Source organism: Papio anubis, chromosome 17 (assembly GCF_008728515.1).
Source record: "Papio anubis isolate 15944 chromosome 17, Panubis1.0, whole genome shotgun sequence".
In the NCBI taxonomy this organism is placed as follows: domain Eukaryota; kingdom Metazoa; phylum Chordata; class Mammalia; order Primates; family Cercopithecidae; genus Papio; species Papio anubis.
The window spans coordinates 46,914,652-46,933,023 of NC_044992.1; the positions used below are offsets into that span (position 1 = coordinate 46,914,652).

General features: G+C 42.9%; 1 protein-coding gene across 3 annotated transcripts in view; it reads right to left on the bottom strand.

Moving 5' to 3' along the window:
• Positions 1 to 18,372, bottom strand: part of IKZF3 (IKAROS family zinc finger 3) — a 98,852-nt gene that overhangs the window by 46,829 nt on the left and 33,651 nt on the right. For all 3 annotated transcript variants that reach the window (XM_009190514.4, XM_021928308.2, XM_003912943.5), the window contains exon 3: positions 17,519 to 17,620. In XM_009190514.4, the coding sequence (XP_009188778.2) occupies positions 17,519 to 17,573 (55 nt within the window). In that variant the 5' untranslated portion in view covers positions 17,574 to 17,620. The remainder of the gene's footprint in view (positions 1 to 17,518; positions 17,621 to 18,372) is intronic.

Sequence of the window (18,372 nt, forward strand, 5' to 3'; positions counted from 1 at the left end):
TGACACCACTGCACTCCAGCCTGGACAACAGAGCAAGACCCAGAAAGAAAGAAAGGAAAAAAAGAAAGAGAGAAAGAGAGAAAGAGAGAGAGAGAGAGAGAGAAAGAGAGGAAGAGAGGAAGAGAGGAAGAAAGGAAGAAAGGGAGAGAAAGAGAGAGAGAGAAAGAGAAAGAGACAGAAGAGTACATGAGCTCCCTCCACAACATAGTAGATGGGATCCTGAAATTTTATCTTGTAAAATATGGGGGTCACATTATTGCAAGAAAATGAAATATAGTAGGTGGGTTTTTTTTTTTTTTAAATATACTGTTACAAAAAGTACAAAGCAATGACAGTGAAGCTTAAACTGTACACAGTTGACCATACATTAAACCTTAAAAGACCCAAATGATCATGAGGCAGTTACTTCCTATCCATTATGGTAAGAACTTTGGCTTGCTCTTGTCTAAGAAGTGGGCAAGGGTAGACAACTGGAGGCAATCAGCAATCCTGTTACATCCAATTGTACACATTGTATTGTGGCAGGGTGTTATTGTACTTGATTGTGTCCCAAAGACATGGCAAGGACAGTCTTTTATAGTTGTATTCTTTTATGCCAAAGTTCTGGGAATATAGTAAATGCTTAGTGTTTATCCATTTTTCTTTCTGCCTTTCCATCCAACCATCCATTTATCCATTTATCCTCTGCAGTGTTCACAAGTGCTCACTAAATAAAATTATTGGTTCATTAACTAAAGTGAAGAACAGCATGTGAGTACATTTTGGCATTGGGGTCTTTTACTTTAGTAGTGTTCTTCAAATGCTGTGAAAACTTTCCAAGGATTGAATGGGAGTAGATAATTTTAAAAGAATCAATTTCCAGGTCTCTCTCTCTCTTTCTCTCTTTCTCTTTCTTTCCCTTCCTTCCTCTCTCCCTCTTTTTCTTTCTCTCCCTCCTTTTCTCTTTCTCTCTCTCTTTCTCTTTCTTTCCCTTCCTCCCACTCTCCCTCTTTTTCTTTCTCTCCCTGCCTTTTCTCCTTTATTCCTGAAAATTTAAATCTAACAAGCTAATGCACTGGCAAATATTTACATCAACTCAAGTTTATTTCCTCCAGGAGACCTTTTTATACTATCCCATCTCCCACAGTGTGGTCTCAGAGCTGAATTTTTAATATAGTTATTTTTGTGAACATGAAGTGGGGGGAGCTCATGTACTCTTCTGTCTCTAACACTATTCTCTTTCATGCAAACTACAACACAATAACAAAACAGAACACCCAAAACCCAAAATCCCTTTGGGCTGACAAATTACAAAAAAATTGATAGTTCTCATGAGCCAGGACAGGATTTTGTTGTCTTCAGTCCAGTGGTGTGCTGGTAATTGCTTAAAAGCCAGCTCAGGACGGGGGAAGGGCTTATTTGTGGCATTTGCTGATTTCAGTGGTATAAATACTCCACCATGGCCAATTTCAAGCTACCGACATGGAGTCAGCCAGCATACAAAATTCCTGAAAATTTAACAAGCAGCTATGAGCTGATTTTGGCACACCACTGGGACTCCTCATTTATCTCCCAGCAGGGTACCTTCCTGTAGCTATCAAACGGCACCAAGGTACACAATGGCTTGGGTCACCGTGCCTGGTGCCAAAGTTTATTTGAGAAGCAGAACTCACTTGGCAAGAAAATCTGCTATGAAAGTCAGCAGGCACATAAGGGTGTTTCATGCGTTCTCTTAACCCAGCTGGAAGGAGGCACCAACACTACTGCTTGATGGACAAAGAATGCAAAAAGAGGCCGGGTGCAGTGGCTTCACGCCTGTAATCCCAGCACTTTGGGAGGCTAAGGAGGGTGAAACACGAGGTCAGGAAATCAAGACCATCTTGGCTAACACGGTGAAACCCCGTGTCTACTAAAATTACAAAAACAGAATTAGCCGGGCGTGGTGGAGGGCGCCTGTAGTCCCAGCTACTCTGGAGGCTGAGGTGAGAGAATGGCGTGAGCCCAGGGAGTGGAGCTTGCAGTGAGTTGAGTTCGCACCACTGCACTCCAGCCTGGGTGACAGAGTGAGACCCCGTCTCAAAAAAAAAAAAAAAAAAAAAAAAAGCAAAAAGAAGGGAGAAAACTCTCCAGAGGATCCACTAAGGACAGTGGGCAGCCCCATTTTTCTGTGAACCACTGCAATGGTCTATGGCTCTTTTGCAGATGTCAAATGTCTTCCTACACATTCCTTTTAGTTTGCTGTGATACGCAGCTTAGTTATATACATATAAAAAAAAATCCAGAGATGTTTTCTGTTAAAAAGTTTCAAGGGCCAGGCACAGTGGCTCACGCTTGTAATCCCAGCACTTTGGGAAGCCAAGGCAGGAGGATGGATTGAATCCAAAAGTTTGAGACCAGCCTAGGCAACATAGCGAGACCCTGTATCTACAGAAAAAAAAAAAAATTAGCCATGCGTGGTGGCATGCAGCTGTAGTCACAGCTACTCTGGAGGCTGGGGTGAGAAGATCACTTGAGCCTGAGAGGTTAGGGGTGCAGTGAGCCGAGATCATGCCACTGCACTCCAGCCTGGGTGACAGCGTGATTAAAAAAAAAAAAAAAAGATTCAGGGAGAGATGTCTTGGTTTTATCACCAACAGAACTTACCCGTTTGACACAGTACAAGCTGTAAAGCTCGGCCCATGGTAAGCACTTACAGAAATCCCCTGTGAGTGAACTTCTGCAGCAGAGCACTGCTGATTTTGTAAGATAACCCCTGCATCCCATGAGTGACAGGTCTTGATCTGGGCTTGAGAGATGTAATATTTTGATAAAAAATGGCACTTCCTTTTGAAGCATATATTTGCGTGTGCTGAGCAGTACCGCGGGAGCCTCAGCGAGTGCCTAAGCGAGGCTGACGCGGTCTCTCCCAGCTCGCTCCAGCCACCTTTCTTCACACATCTAAATGTGGCGGTAATTAACATCCATAAACCACACATGTGGCTTAGTTTTTTTTTTTTTTCACCTTTCAGAAGCATCAAAGTAGTTTGTACTTCTTACAAGTACCAAAGAGTTGTACACCTCAAAAGGGACTGAGACTATGCCATGGAAAGCTACTGAAGATGGGAGCTATGTCTCCTAAGGGGGAGAAGAATTATTTTTTTCAGCAAACTTTCTAATTAAAGTTCTTATCTTTGATCTAAGCATCTACACTGCACAAGATGTCACAATAGAGAAAATGTAAGGCCTTTCAAAAATGATCAAATTCAACTTTTCACATGGAATCAGGCAAGACCCATAGCTCGTACAGGACAGAAGTAATTAAATACATACACCGATTGATCACCACTGTACAATTAATTAAAAAAGAAATCGATTTCATGATGGGTATCTGGTCTATTTGATATTTAGTTGTAGAGCCAGGAGATGAAGGGTGTACTGTGTTGAATAGTGTTCCTCCTAAATTCATGTCCTCCTGGAACCTCAGAATGTGACTTTATTTGGAAATATTGTCAAAGTAGATGTAATTAGTTAAGATGAGGTCACACTGGATTAGGGTAGGCCCTAAATCCAATGACTAGTCTACCTAAAGGAGGAGAGAAACAAGATGCTCACAGAGAAGAAGCCCACGTGACAACGGAGGCAGAGATTACAGTTATGCTGCCACTACCAAGGAACATCAGGCATTGTTGGAAGCCACCAGAAGCCAGAAAGAGGCAAAAAAGAATTCTTCCCTAGGCCCTTCCCATGGTCCTGCTGACACCTTAATTTTGAACTTCTACCCTCAAGAACAGTGAGATAAAAAATTTCTGTTGTTTTGTGACAAACTGGTGTTTTGTCACCCAGTTTGTGGTAATTTATTATGAGAGCCCTGGAAAACTAAGACAAGGGGTCAATGTGCAGCTCAGGCAGGGAAACAGCTAGAGTTTATGGGTATCGAGGTATATTGTATACTTTTTACCCCTACAGCAGCTCCAGAACAAATGGCTTGTGTAAATAGAGATAGTGGCTGATGGGAGCTACTGAAAACTGAGGGGACAGTGGAGTGTTAAATACAGGGGCTCAGTAGCCCAACTTTTATTCCTCAACTATTCAAAGAGGAAAAAATACTATCGGCAAATGCATCATACCCTCATAACATACATGCTCATGACAGACTCTTTCCTTTCATTTTCTTTTTTTTTTTGAGGCAGAGTCTTACTTTGTCGCCCAGGCTGGAGTGCAGTGGCATGATGTCCGCTCACTGCAAGCTCTGCCCCTCTGGGTTCATGCCATTCTGCCTCAGCCTCCCGAGTAGCTGGGACTACAGGCGCCCACCACCACGCCCGGCTAATTTTTTTGTATTTTTAGTAGAGACGGGGTTTCACCGTGTTTGCCAGGATGGTCTCGATCTCCTGACCTAGTGATCCGCCCGCCTCGGCCTCCCAAAGTGCTGGGATTACAGGCATGAGCCACCGTGCCCGGCTACTTCCATTTTCTAAGTGGGAAATGGCAAAGACAGGAATCCAATCTCAGAGGAAGAAGGACTGAAACAAAAAGCCGCAAGAGTTCTATTTCAGTCATTCAGGCCTTAAGGCCGTGTCTTTTCCACTAATTGAAGCACCTAATTACATTCTATCTGAAATTGTTTGTGCATGACAATTGCCTTGCTGGGATGACATTCCACCATCTCGAGTTTTGTCTCTACCTAGTTAATATCCCTCAGTACACTAGCATGAAACACACCTTCCCTCTAGCCTTGATACTCAGAGGTTTTTATTTTATTGTTAGTTGCTTGTGATCACAGGCCAAGATATAAGCAACAAGAATATTCTTTCTCATGATACGTTAGAAAATTGTTTTAACTCTTGCTTTTGACATCACAGTATCTCGCTGACATTTTAGATCCAAGTAGAAGGTCCCAAATCTTTTGTATTTAGTAAAGTGCCTGTGATATCCCAGCACTCATTGGATGCTAAACAAAAATAAAGACTTGGGGATCTCTGGGTTATTTCCTATGGCTCAAGATTAGTCTGAAGATAGTTATGGTTGGTCACTAAGAGGAAGAGAAATAATAATTGTTCGTAAGAGTGAATGAGCCGGTTAGAAAAAGAACTCTGAATTTCTTCATTTCTTGTGCTTTCCAGTCTGGTTGGATTATACCACTTCATAGGTAAGTATGCTTAGAAAGATGTAAATATAGGCCAGGCGCGGTGGTTCACGCCTGTAATCCCAGCACTTTGGATCTCAGCTCATTGCTGGAACCTTGGCCTCCCAGGCTCAGAAGATTCTCCCGCCTCAGCCTCCCGAGTAGTTGGGATTACAGACATGCGCCACCATGCCCAGCTAATTTTTGTGTTTTTAGTAGAGATGGGGTTTCACCATGTTGGCCAGGCTGGTCTTGAACTCCTGACCTCAGGCGATCTGCCTGCCTGGGCCTCCCAAAATGCTGGGATTACAGGCGTGCGCCACTGTGCCCGGCCACTGTTAACATTTTTTAAAAGTTTTTTCCAAGTATTTTTGTTTTGTTTTCCAAACAACTCTAGTTGGGTAAAAACTTTTCCCCTAGAAATTAGTCTGTCTTTCCACAAGAGAAAAAATAAAGTGAGTGTTTCTGTCAGGGTGTGAAATTTTCTATAAAACAATTTTCTAAGAGCTGGAAACTTATAAAGATGCACATGATATTTCATTTTTTAACATATAAATTAAACATGACTGCAATTATTCTGAATTTTAAACACTCCAGACAAGTCTTTGGTTCCTAAAATCTTTCAAATGACATTAAAAAATAAATGCTTCCATTAAACTTAAACATAATAGAATTCTCTAAAGCACGTTTTTAAATAGTTATTACATTATAGCTAAGTTCCCCTAATTACCTTTAAAAGTATAATTCTAATTCTAGTCTTTTCTTTTTTTATAGATGGAGTCTTGCTATATTGCCCAGGCTGGAGTGCAGTGGCTATTCATAGGTGCGATCATGACGCACTCCAGCCTCAACCTCCTGGGATCAAGTGCTCCTCTTGCCTCAGCCTCCTGAGTAGCTGAGACTACAGGTTTGTGTCACAGCACCGGGCCTAACTCTAGTCTTAATGTTTTCCTGTGCTGCATATGGCAGTGGTACCTTATTATGCAATAGGTATAACTTCTATTGGGCAATGCTGTTTTTACATTCTATTACTTTTATAATTTAGTATGTATAATTTATACATACTGATCATATTATATATTTTATAAAAGCAGGGTCCTGGTAACCACCTTTTCCAAACATATATGACCCAGATTAAGTGCCAGTGTTAATAGTACAGTAGAGTAGTCCCCCCTTATTCACAGAGGATACTTTCCAAGACCCCCAGTGGATGTCTGAAATTGCAGATATTACCAAACCCTATATACAGTCACATGCTCCTTAACGATGGGATGCATTCTAAGAAATGGATCATTAGGTGATTTCATCATTATGCAAACATTATAGAGCACACTTTATTTATAGAAACCTAAACAGTATGGCCTACTACAGACCTCAGGTATATGGTACAGCCTACTGCTCTTAGACTGTACAGCATGTTACTGTACTGAATACTGTAGGCAACTGTAACACAATGGTAAGTATTCGTATATCTAAACATAGAAAAGATACAGTAAAAATAGGTCTTAACTTATGAGACCACCACTGTTTTTGCAGTCTATCATTGACCAAAACGTTATGTGGTATATGACTGAATACTGTGTTTTTTCCTATACATACACACCTATGATAAAGTTTTAATTTATAAATCTGGCACAGTAAGAGATTAGTAATAATAACAATAAAATAGAACAATTATAACACTATACTATAATAAAAGGTATGTGATTGTTGACTGTCTCTCAAAATATTTTATTGTACTGAACTCACCTATTTTGGGATCATGGTTGACCATGGAACTGAAACTGCAGAAAGTGAAACCGTATAGAAGGGGGACTACTATAATCTGTTTGCAGATTAATCACAAAATAATGGAATGATCTTTCAACATTATAATTAACCTATTCAGGCAGGAGTGGTGTAATCCTAGAACTTTGGGAGGCCAAGGCGGGCGGATCACTTGAGGTCACGAGTTCGAGACCAGTCTGGCCATCCAGTAGAGATGGTAAAACCCCGTCTCTCCTAAAAATATAAAAATTAGCCAGGCATGATGGCACATGCCTGTAGTCCCAGCTACTCAGGAGGCTGAGGCACGAGAGGTCACTTGAAATTAGGAGGCAGAGGTTGCAGTGAGCTGAGATCGTACCACTGCACTCCAGCCTGGGCAACAAAGCAACAACTAAAACAACAACAATAACAAAATTGGCTTATTCATTTCTTTCTGAATGAAGCTTAAAGTAAATAACTGTTTCTTTTCTCTTTCCCAAGTTATTTAGAGGGATTGATCATATCTTCCATTCTCTATCAAGAACTGCATGATACTCCTAGACCCTGAGCAACTGAGAAAAATAATTTCTCTACACAGACATCCTATTAACCCATTGACATGTAGTTGGAGGTAAGGTGATACTATTGTATGGGTTCCTAACAAGGTGCTTCACCACTTGGGTTTTTACAATATTTGTTTTAAATTCCTATTATTGAATGGAAATTATTGGTTTCTTGTTTATGTTTCAGTATTTAATCTGTTTTTTTTTTTATCCCAAACTACCTGAAAATATAAAACTCATAGGCTACTCCTGAACCCAAAGTAAATTTGTAACATAAATTATAAATTCCCAAACCAACAGTGGCATAGGGATCACTATTTCAACTACAGACTTAATGGTATTACCTACCAGAACTCAGAAACCATAACTCAGAAAAAAAACAAGCCACAAGCACAGCTATCATTTGCCTCATTCTGAGTGAGACTCCATGGATGTCACCTTCAAGAAGTTGCATGAAGCTGATACATCATATGCCTTTCCTCAGCACAAATGACCACATCCTGTGCCAGGCAGCATTTTTCTGTCTCTGTGGTTAAAAACTGGTACAAATTAATGTATAGTTCGGCACAGCTGGAATGTTAGTTGAAGCTGTGATTTGAATCTCAGAAGTTTTAGACAAATAACTCCATTTCCTGATCTCTTAAGACATTTAAGGCAAAAGAAGAAGACTCTGAGCAATGATTTTCCTTTCTTGAGAAGGAGTCTCACTCTACTGTCCAGGCTGGAGTGCACAGAGTGATCTTGGCTCACTGCAACCTCTGCCTCCTGGGCTCAAGTGATCCTCCCACTTCAGCCTCCTAAGTAGCTGGGACTGCAGGCACACACACGACTAATTTAAAAAAAAAATTTTTTTTTCTGTAGAGATGGGGTTTTGCCATATTGCCCAGGCTGGTCTCGAACTCCTGACCTCAAGTAATCCACCCACCTTGGCCTCCCAAAGTATTAGGATTACAAGCATGAGCCAAGCCACTGCACCCGGCCTATTTTCTTTTCTTCCTTTAAGAAACTCATATACACACACATATAACTGACCTAGGGCTTTCATTTAGTTACTTACTCAACAAAATTTATTGCACACCTACCACAGTAGGTCCAGGTACTGTTCTAGGTGCTGTAAATATCTAGCAAGGAAAAAAATAGCCCAAAATCCAGGTTAATGAAGACTGGAAGGAGAGCAGACACTAAACAAAACTCCAAAGTTATCTGTGTTCAGTGTCGTGTGATGAATTAAAATAGGACTGTGTTAAAATAGTGACTGAATTGTCAGGAAAAGCTTTTCTGAAGAAATGACATTTAAGATGAGATCTGAGTAACAGAGTAACATTCATAAAGTAAAAGTGATTAGATTTATCAACATAAATGTTACCATAAAATGTGAGCAATATTAATATAAATATAATGCTCAAAACTCACAAAAAAGCCTGGAAGTAAGTACTCTGTAATGCTATTAGAGACTATCTTTGGGTGGTAGGATAGAGGTGGGGTTTTCTTTTCTCTTTCTATTTCAATGAACTTTCCAAACTGTGGTATAATACAAAAACATATTTGGTCTTTGTTCCTGCTCCCAGGATCAGGCACAGAACTTTTAAAGCCCTTGGAATTTCCTAAGTGATAGAAGTGTTTTTTTGTGTTTTTTGCTTTGTTTTGCTTTGTTTTTCTCACTAGATCCTCCTGCCTCAGCTTCCAAGTAGCAGGGACAGGAGTGTCTTATGTATTCATAAAGAGCCCCTTTCAACAGCACCTTAGATTATGCTAATGAGGTAGCTGAGGCATGGGCCACTAGACAGCCTCAGGATAGAGCTATTCACCAGAAGGACCTGGTAATTAGAGAGCTGGACCTTTCAGCCCCACCCAGTGACCTCAGGGAAGAAGAAGGAGGAAAGGGGGCTGGAGATTGAGTCCTGTAAACGTCCTTGAACAAGATTCAGACAGCTTCCAGGTTGGTGAATACAGAGAGGAGCTGGGGGTATGGCATGCCCAGAGAAAGTGTGGAAGCTTCATGTCACCCCTTCCTTGCTCTGTGCCTCCCTACCATTTGGCTGTTCCTGAGTTGTATCTTTTATAATAAACTGGTAATGATAAGTAAAGACATTTTTTGAGCTCTGTGGGTCATTCCAGAAAATTATCAAACCTGAGGAAGGATGTGGGAACACTCAAATTTGCCCAAGTTGGAAGAGGTGTGGGTCACCTGAGGGCCTGGTATTTGAGACTGGTGTCTGAAGTAGGGGCAGTCTGTGGGACTGAGCCCTTAACCTGTGTGGTCTGTACTAATTCTCAGAGTTAGTATCAGAATTGAATTGAATTGTTGGACACCCAACAAATGAATTGCCTAGAGACTTGGTTGTGGATGGAAGACACCCCAGAATTGGTGTCAGGAGTAGGATTTGCTAGATCAGCCCTGGCTCACAGAAACATGTGGTTTGGAAGGATAAAAATAAAAGGGTAGGGAATGAGGAAATTTTGATTCCTGAGTGGCCATATCGTCACCTATGGAGCAGCAACTGGGCTGTGATCAGTTACTAAAGGTAAAAGTTACCAGTGAAATTTAAAGATGAACCCAACTCCTGGGGAGTTGGTTCACTGAATACTTAAGGAAATGCAAACTAATAAGAAAAAAGTGAAATACACAATCCAATGGTTATTGTTATCTGTAACAGCTAAAATGAAAGTTAAAAAGAGTGTTGGGTTGGTGAAATGAAAGTTAAAAAGATGTTGAACCACGCTCAGATTCCGGTGGGCCTGAACTTTGGATGCTAGACTCAAAGCTGCCTCTAATGGGAAAAAATATGTAAGAAAAGCAGAAAATATCTCTAAGATCTCTGGTCACCAAACAGAGAGTCCAGGTAGGGGAGGGAAAAACCAAGAAACTACTGAAACCAGGGGGTAGAGTGTAAAAGAGTTACTTTATTTTGTAGGTCAGTACCATCAGCTTCCTAAAGAATTTTGACTAAAATGAATTGCAAGAATAAATAATTTAGGGGCAGTATATTGGCATTTAAATGCTTCAGAGCGGAAGAGCATGTTTGGGTTGATACAGGATCCACAGCTCACTATGGAACAATCACAGATGGCTACACATGATCCAGACACACAGCAGGTCATTCCTAAGGGAACAGCTGACCTGGTGGACCAGATAAGAGCCATTATAAGGTCTATTTACCTTGAGAAGGGGAACTATCTGACTTCCCCTTTCAATGCCAACCCCAGATGAAGCAGCTGATATGCTTCATATGCAAGCCATGTGGAACTGGCTTTGTGATAATCAGGATTCACACACTAAATATGCCCATTACCCAGGTGATATGGCTTGGCTGTGTCCCCACCCAAATCTCATCTTGAATTGTAAGCCCCATAATCCCATGTCATGGGAGGGAACCAGTGGGAGGTAACTGAATCATGGGAGGGGTTTCCCCCATGCTGTTCTCATGATAGTGAGTGAGTTCTCACAAGATCTGATGGTTTTATAAGCATCCAGTATTTCCCCTGCTGGCACTCACTCTCTCTTCTGCCATTCTGTGAAGAGGTACCTTATGCCACGATTGTAAGTTTCCTGAGGCCTCCCCAGCCATGCAGAACTGTGAGTCAATTAAACATCTTTTCTTTATAAATTACCCAGTCTTGGGTATGTCTTCATAGCAGTGTGAGAGTGGACTAATACAGTAAATTGGTACCAGAGAGAGTGGGGTACTGCTACAAAGATACCAAAAAATGTGGAAGCAACTTTGGATCTGGGTAAAAGACAGAGGCTGGAACAGCTTGGAGGGCTCAGAAGAAGACAGAAAAATGTGGGAAAGTTTGGAACTTCCTAGAGACTTGGAGGGCTCAGAAGACAGGAAGATGTGGGAAAGCTTGGAACTTCCTAGAGACTTATTGAATGGTTTTGACCAAAATGCTGACAGTGATATGGACAATGAAGTCCAGGTTGAGGTGGTCTCAGATGGAGATGAGGAACTTCTTGGGAACTGGAGCAAAGGTAATGTTTGCTATGCTTCAGTAAAGAGACTGGCAGTATTTTGCCCCTGCCCTAGAGATCTGTGGAACTTTGAACTTGAGAGAGATGATTTAAGGTATCTGGTGGAAGAAATTTCTAAGCAGCAAAGCGTTCAAGAGGAAGCAGAGCATAAAAGTTTGGAAAATTTGCAGCCTGAAAATGTGATAGAAAAGAAAAACCCATTTTGAGGAGAAATTCAAACCAGCTGCAGAAATTTGCATAAGTAACGAGGTGCCTAATGTTAATTACAAAGACAATGGGGAAAATGTCTCCAGGGCATACCAGAGACCTTCACAGCAGCCCCTCCCATCACAGGCCCAGAGGTCTAGGAGGAAAAAATGGTTTCCTGGGCTGGGTCCAGGGTCCCCCTGTTCTTTGCAGGCTCAGGACATGGTGCCCTGTGTCCCAGCTGCTCCAGCTGTGGCTAAAAGGGGCAAAGGTACAGCTCAGGCTGTTGCTTCAGAGAATACAAGCCCCAAGCCTTGGCATCTTCCATGTGATGTTGAGCCTATGGGTTCATAGAATTCAAGAATTGAGGTTTGGGAACCTCTGCCTAGATTTCAGAGGATGTATGAAAACATCTGGATGTCCAGGCAGAAGTTTGCTACAGGGGTGGAGCCCTCATGCAGGACTTCATGCAAAAGGGAAATGTGGGGTCAGAGCCCCCACACAGAGTCTCCACTGGGGCACTCTCTAGTGGAGCTGTGAGAAGAGGGCCACCATATTCCAGACCCCAGAATGGTAGATCCATTGATGGCTTGTGTCATGCACCTGGAAAAGCCACAGACACTCGACGCCAGCCTGTGAAAGCAGCTGGGAAGGGGGCTATACCCTGCAAAGCCACAGGGGCAGAGCTGCCCAAGGCCATGGGAGCCCACCTCTTGCATCAGCATGATGTGGATATGAGACATGGAGTCAAAGGGGATCATTTTGGAACTTCAAGGTTTAATGACTGCCCTATTGGATTTCAGACTTACAGGGGGCCCGTATCCCCTTTGCTTTGGCCAATATCTCCCATTTGGAACCAGTATATTTACCCAGTGCCTGTACCCCCATTGTATCTGGGAAGTAACTACCTTGCTTTTGATTTTACAGACTTATAAGCAGAAGGGGTTTGCCTTGTCTCAGACTTGGACTTTTGGGTTAATGTTTGGGTTAATGTTGAAGTGAGTTAAGACTTGGAGGACTGTTGGGAAGGCATGATTGTGTTTTGAAATGTGAGGAAATGCAATTTGGGCGGGAGCTAGGGCAGAATGATATGGTTTAACTATGTCCCTACCCAAATCTCATCTTGAATTGTAACCCCCATTATCCCTATATGCTGTGAGAGGGACCCGGTGGGATTGAATCATGGGGTAATTGAATTATGGAGGTGGTTTCCACCATGTTGGTCTCATGATAGTGAGTTCTCACAAGATCTGATGGTTTTGTTTTGTTTTGTTTTTCCTTTTGAGACGGAGTCTTGCTCTGTCACCCATGCTGGAGTGCAGTGGCATGATCTCGGCTCACTGAAAGCTCTGCCTTCAGGGTTCAAGCCATTCTCCTGCCTCAGCCTCCCAAGTAGCTGGGACTACAGGCACCTGCCACCACCCCCAGCTAATTTTTTGTATTTTTAGTACAGATGGGATTTCACCATGTTAGCCAGGATGGTCTCAATCTCCTGATTTTGTGATCCTCCCGCCTCAGCCTCCCAAAGTGCTGGGATTACAGGCATGAGCCACTGTGCCCGACCAAGATCTGATGGTTTTATAAGTGTCTGGCATTTCCCCTGCTGGCACTCATTATCTCCTGCCGCCCTGTGAAGAGATGCCTTCTGCTATGATTGTAAGTTTTCTGAGGCCTCCCCATCTATGTGGAACTGTGAGTCAATTAAACCTCTTTTCTTTATAAATTGCCCAGTCTTGGGTATTTCTTCATAGCAGCATGAGAACAGACTAATACACCAGGTCATGGTAAATGCCTCGGTTAAGTGATGTCTAAGAATGTACATGTCAGATATGATAGGGTAAAGTCAGTATGGACACAAAGAAAATAAGAACAAGGCCTGGAAAGAAGTTTGTCACATTTACAGGTCCCAGAGAGATGGTTATTATGTGCTATACAAGGTCACAGGAGAAAGCACCAGTGTTGGTCAGGAGACAGAAAAGAGGAATGAGGAAAAAGCTTAGGTCAGAGCCTTAATTGGGGTTTCTGTGGAAAAGGCAAGGCAGGGTTGGGTAAACAGTTTAGGATTGGCTAGTCTGAATAATTCTGGTAGGCTTTAGGGCATAGGGATGGTCTCTGGTTGACTGGTATCTGGCCCTGGGATGACTTAGGGTAGGGGAAATTTAGGCTTGGTGTGTGAGAGTTGGATAATGACTTATGGCAAAAACTTGTGAGTGCTTCCCAGCGATGACAACAATTGGATTTTGGACCAGAGAATTTCCATTTGAGGGGCAATTATTAGCCTGCTCTTGGACATTAATTGAAATTGTCCTTGTGATTAAAGGACAAAAATAATTTTAAAACCTAAAATATGAATGAAGTCTTGGGTGATGTCAGAGAAGTGTTCTAATGGGGAGGGCAGTGCCCAGAAGAGTTCTATAGTAACATAGAAATAGTTTATAGAGAATCATGCTACCTGGGGAATGAAAAGACGATATACTCGGGAGTAGGGATCCTCTTTTCTTCTACAACTGACTTTGGAACTATATGAGGAGCTACTGGATTCTATCATCACTTAAACAGTGCCCTGTAAAGTAGTCTTTGACCAACAGAGAGATGCTTGATTTGTGGATGGAGGTTTTTTTGTTTGCTTTTTGAGACAGGGTCTTATTCTATCATCTAGCCTAGAGTGCAGTGACACGATCAGGGCTCACTGCAGCCTCAACCTCCCAGGCTCAAAAGATCCTCCCACCCCAGTCCCCCAAGTAGCTGGGACCACAGGCATGTGCCACCATGCCTAGCTAATTTTTAAGTGTTTTGTAGAGACGAGGTCTCACTATATTGCCCAGGCTGGTCTTGAACTCCTGAGCTCAAGCAATCCTCCTGCCTTGGCCTCCCAAAGTGTTAGGATTACAGGCATGAGCCACCATGCCTGGCTGTGGATGGTAGTTTTAAGGTAAATGGACAACATCCTGTTTGGAACACCACAACTGTAATTAAAGAAGGTAAAAACAAATCAGCTCGGTGAGCTGAATAATCTGTTGTTTTCCTAGAAGTGATGGAAGAACTGAGCAGTGATACATGCCCATATGTTTCAGTTTCTGATTCATGGGCAATGGCCAACAGCCTGTCCATGTGGTAAGGCAAGAGTGCAACGGAAACTTGGCATATTAAAGGGACTCTCATATGGGACAAAGCCCTATGGAAATCACTATAGGAATTTGAGGGGTGCATTAAAGTAGGACATATCAATGCTCAGCAAAAGACCCCCCTTCCAGCTGATCAGAACCAATTAGTAAGTATCATAGTGTGCTTGTTTGAGGTAAGCATGTGGGTCCATGAAATGAGTAGACAGGTTGCAGGGTGCTACAGCCACTGTAGAAGATGGGTTGAATCTGGACATATTTCTCTAGGACCCCCTGAGGCACAAAATAGCAACAAACTATTCTGTCTGCCAATAAGAGAGACAGCTACTGTAGATGACTATGGGGAAGATTCCCCAGAGGAAAGACCCCACACATAGTTGGCAAGTGGATTACATTGAAGAGCCAATGCTGGTAGTCCCAAAGGCTACAAATCATTTTTGTTTTTGTTCTTTTTCTGAAATGGAGTCTCACTGTGTCGCCCAAGCTGGAGCACACTGGTGTAATCTCAGCTCACTGCAACTTCCACCTCCCAGGTTCAAGCAATTCTCCTGCCTCAGCCTCCCCAGTAGCTGGGATTACAGGTGAGTACCACCACACCTGGCTAATTTTTGTATTTTTAGCAGAGACGGGGTTTCACCAGTTGGTCAGACTGGTCTCGAACTCCCAACCTCAAACGATCCACTAGCCTCAGCCTCCCAAAGTGCTGGGATTACAGGTGTGAGTCACTATGGCCTGCCTGTTGTTATTCTTTTGAGACAGGATCTCATTCCATTGCCCAGGCTGGAGTGCAGTGGCGGGATCACAGCTCACTGCAGCCTCAACCTCCCAGGCTCAAGTGATCCTCCAGCCTTAGTCTCCCAAGTAGCTGGAACTATAGGTACACACCACCACCCCTGGCTAATTTATTTGTATTATTATTATAATTTTTTTTTTTTAATAGAGATGGGGCTTCACCATGTTGCCCAGGCTGGGCCGAATTCCTGAGCTCAAGAGATCCTCCTGCTTCAGTCTCTCAAAGTGCTGGGATTACAGGTGTGAGCCACTGCACCCATCCTACAGATTGGTTTTGACAGGGATAAACACTGACTCTGGATGGGGCTTTGCTTATCTGGTGGTAGACAAAAATGGTCAGTACCATCAAAGAACCGGAACAGAAGATATTGCACCAATTTGAACGGCTGGGCCACATTTCTTCATACTTAGCAGCACTCTACTTACAGCCCATAATGTCAAACAATGGACAAAGAGCTATCCTCCTCAGAGTAATAGTTTGATAGAGAATTGGACCAATTGAAACACTGTCTAAAATAGGGTGAGGCATAGGCATGAAGGGTTGGTTTATGCATTTGCACAAGTGTGAGGTCACTCTCACATGAGCTAAGGGAGTGTTCCCACTAGGTAGATTCCTCTGTTTTTCTGGTAGATTGGGAAGAGGAGGTGGGGGAGGATGCTGATATGACTATACAATTCTTGCCAAAGAGGAGGATATTGGTGTGATGACTATTCTTTTTTTCCTTCCCTATGTCGTCACATCAGCTTTCTCTTTCCTATCAGAGGCAGTGGTTGCAAGACCAGCACTGTAACCTACAAGTGCCAGAAACAGAGATGATTCCCAAAGCAAGAAACTGTAACCATAGCTTTAAACCTTTATGTCAGAATTCCTAAGGGCCTGATGAGGCAGGCTGTGCCTTTACCCCATCTGGCAAAATTGGGGTTAATATTGAATGCAGATATATTGGCCAGTGGTAGAAATAGCCCACTAGTTCTGTATCTTTGTAACCCTACCCTATATGTATGGGAGTTGACTGAGGGAGAGGTACTTGCTAGACTAGTATTGCTGCCTATGATCTAGACCAGTGCAGTGGCTAAACCTAATGTTCCTCCCAAAGGTGGGAAAGTTTGGGCATAGACAGTAAGAAGGAGGAAGAGTAGCTGAGAGTAAAGGAATGAATAAATGAGTTATGTAACAAGCCCTGTGAGTCATCCTAGCAAATTATTAAACATGTGGAGGGGAGTCCCCAATTTTGTAGCTAAGCCAGACAGAAGTGCAGGTAATCTGGGGACCTGGTACTTGAGACTGGTGTCTGAAGTGGAGAGAGTACTGTGCAGTATTGTGGAACTGAGCCTGTAACCTGCGGGGTCTACGCAAACATCAGGAATTAGAATCAGAATTGAATTGAATTGGGCTGGGCATGGTGGTTCATGCCTATAATCCCAGTACTTTGGAAGGCTAAGTTTGATGATCACTTGAGGTCAGGAGCTCCTGGCCAGCCTGGCCAACATGGTAAAACCCTGTCTCTATTTTAAAAACTCAAAAATTAGCTGGGCGTGGTGGTGGGCACCTGTAATCTCAGCTATTTGGGAGGCTGAGGCAGGAGACTCACTAAAACGTGGAAGGCGGAGGTTGCAGTGAGCAGAGATTGCGCCACTGCACTCTGGCCTGGGTGACAGTGAGACTCCATCTCAAAAAAAAAAAAAATTGAATTGAATTGTTGGACACCAAGTCATTGTCTGGAGAACTGGAAAACTGGTTTGTTGGTGTCAGAAAACACCCCAAACTTTCTACAATAAACATGTATTACTTTAATAATGGAAAATAGTAAAATAAACATTATATTTTAAGTAAAGTTAATATAATTGGAACTCTGGATAAGCACCTTAAATTCTCAAAATTTGCTGATAACGTACAACTATGAAATGCAAATATTTGTGAAATTAGCAAAACAGAATCACTCCTAACCAAACCCACAAATGCAAGTTTTCCCTAGAGAGCTGATTTCCTCTCCACACTAAGCCTTAGCAATATCTACAGCCATCAGTATTTAGTCTGCACACTACGGCTCACCTCCTATGTCTTCGTCTTCATTGGCTGGGCCTTCTCCACTGTCCACATTTTCCATTTCATGAGATTTGGTTAAACTGTAGTCATTCAAAACTGCTGGACTTTCTAAAAGATAAAAGGAGTTTTAAGTATGTGGTTCAATGTTAAAGGATTTTTATAAATATGTATTAAGTAGACCTCCAATTAACTTTCAGCTTCACACAATCCTTTAGTGACAGACAGTACCCCCTCACACATACCCAAAAGGGATATATACATGAAAACTCTTTTTTTTTTGAGCCGGAGTCTTGCTCTGTCACCCAAGCTGGAGTGCAGTGGCGCGATCCTGGCTCATTGAAAGCTCCGCCTCCCGGGTTCACGCCATTCTCCTGCCTCAGCCTCCTGAGTAGCTGGGACTACAGGCGCCCGCCAACGCGCCCGGCTCATTTTTTGTATTTTTAGTGGAGACGGGGTTTCACCATGGTCTTGATCTCCTGACCTTGTGATCCGCCAGCCTCGGCCTCCCAAAGTGCTGGGATTACAGGCGTGAGCCACCGTGCCCGGCCACATGAAAACTCTTGAGGTTTAGAAACATGCCCAGGGTTCACAGTGGCTCACACCTGTAATCCCAGCACTTTGGGAGGCCGAAGTGGGCAGATCACCTGAGGTCAGGAGTTCGAGACCAGCCTGGCCAACATGGTGAAACCCCATCTCTACTAAAAATACAAAAATTAGTCGGGCATGGAGGTGTGTGCCTGTAATCCCAGCTACTCGGGAGGCTGAGGCAGGAGAATCACTTGAACTTGGGAGGTGGAGGTTGCAGAGAGCCAAGATAGTGCCACTGCACTCCAGCCTGGATGACAGAGTAAGACTTCGTC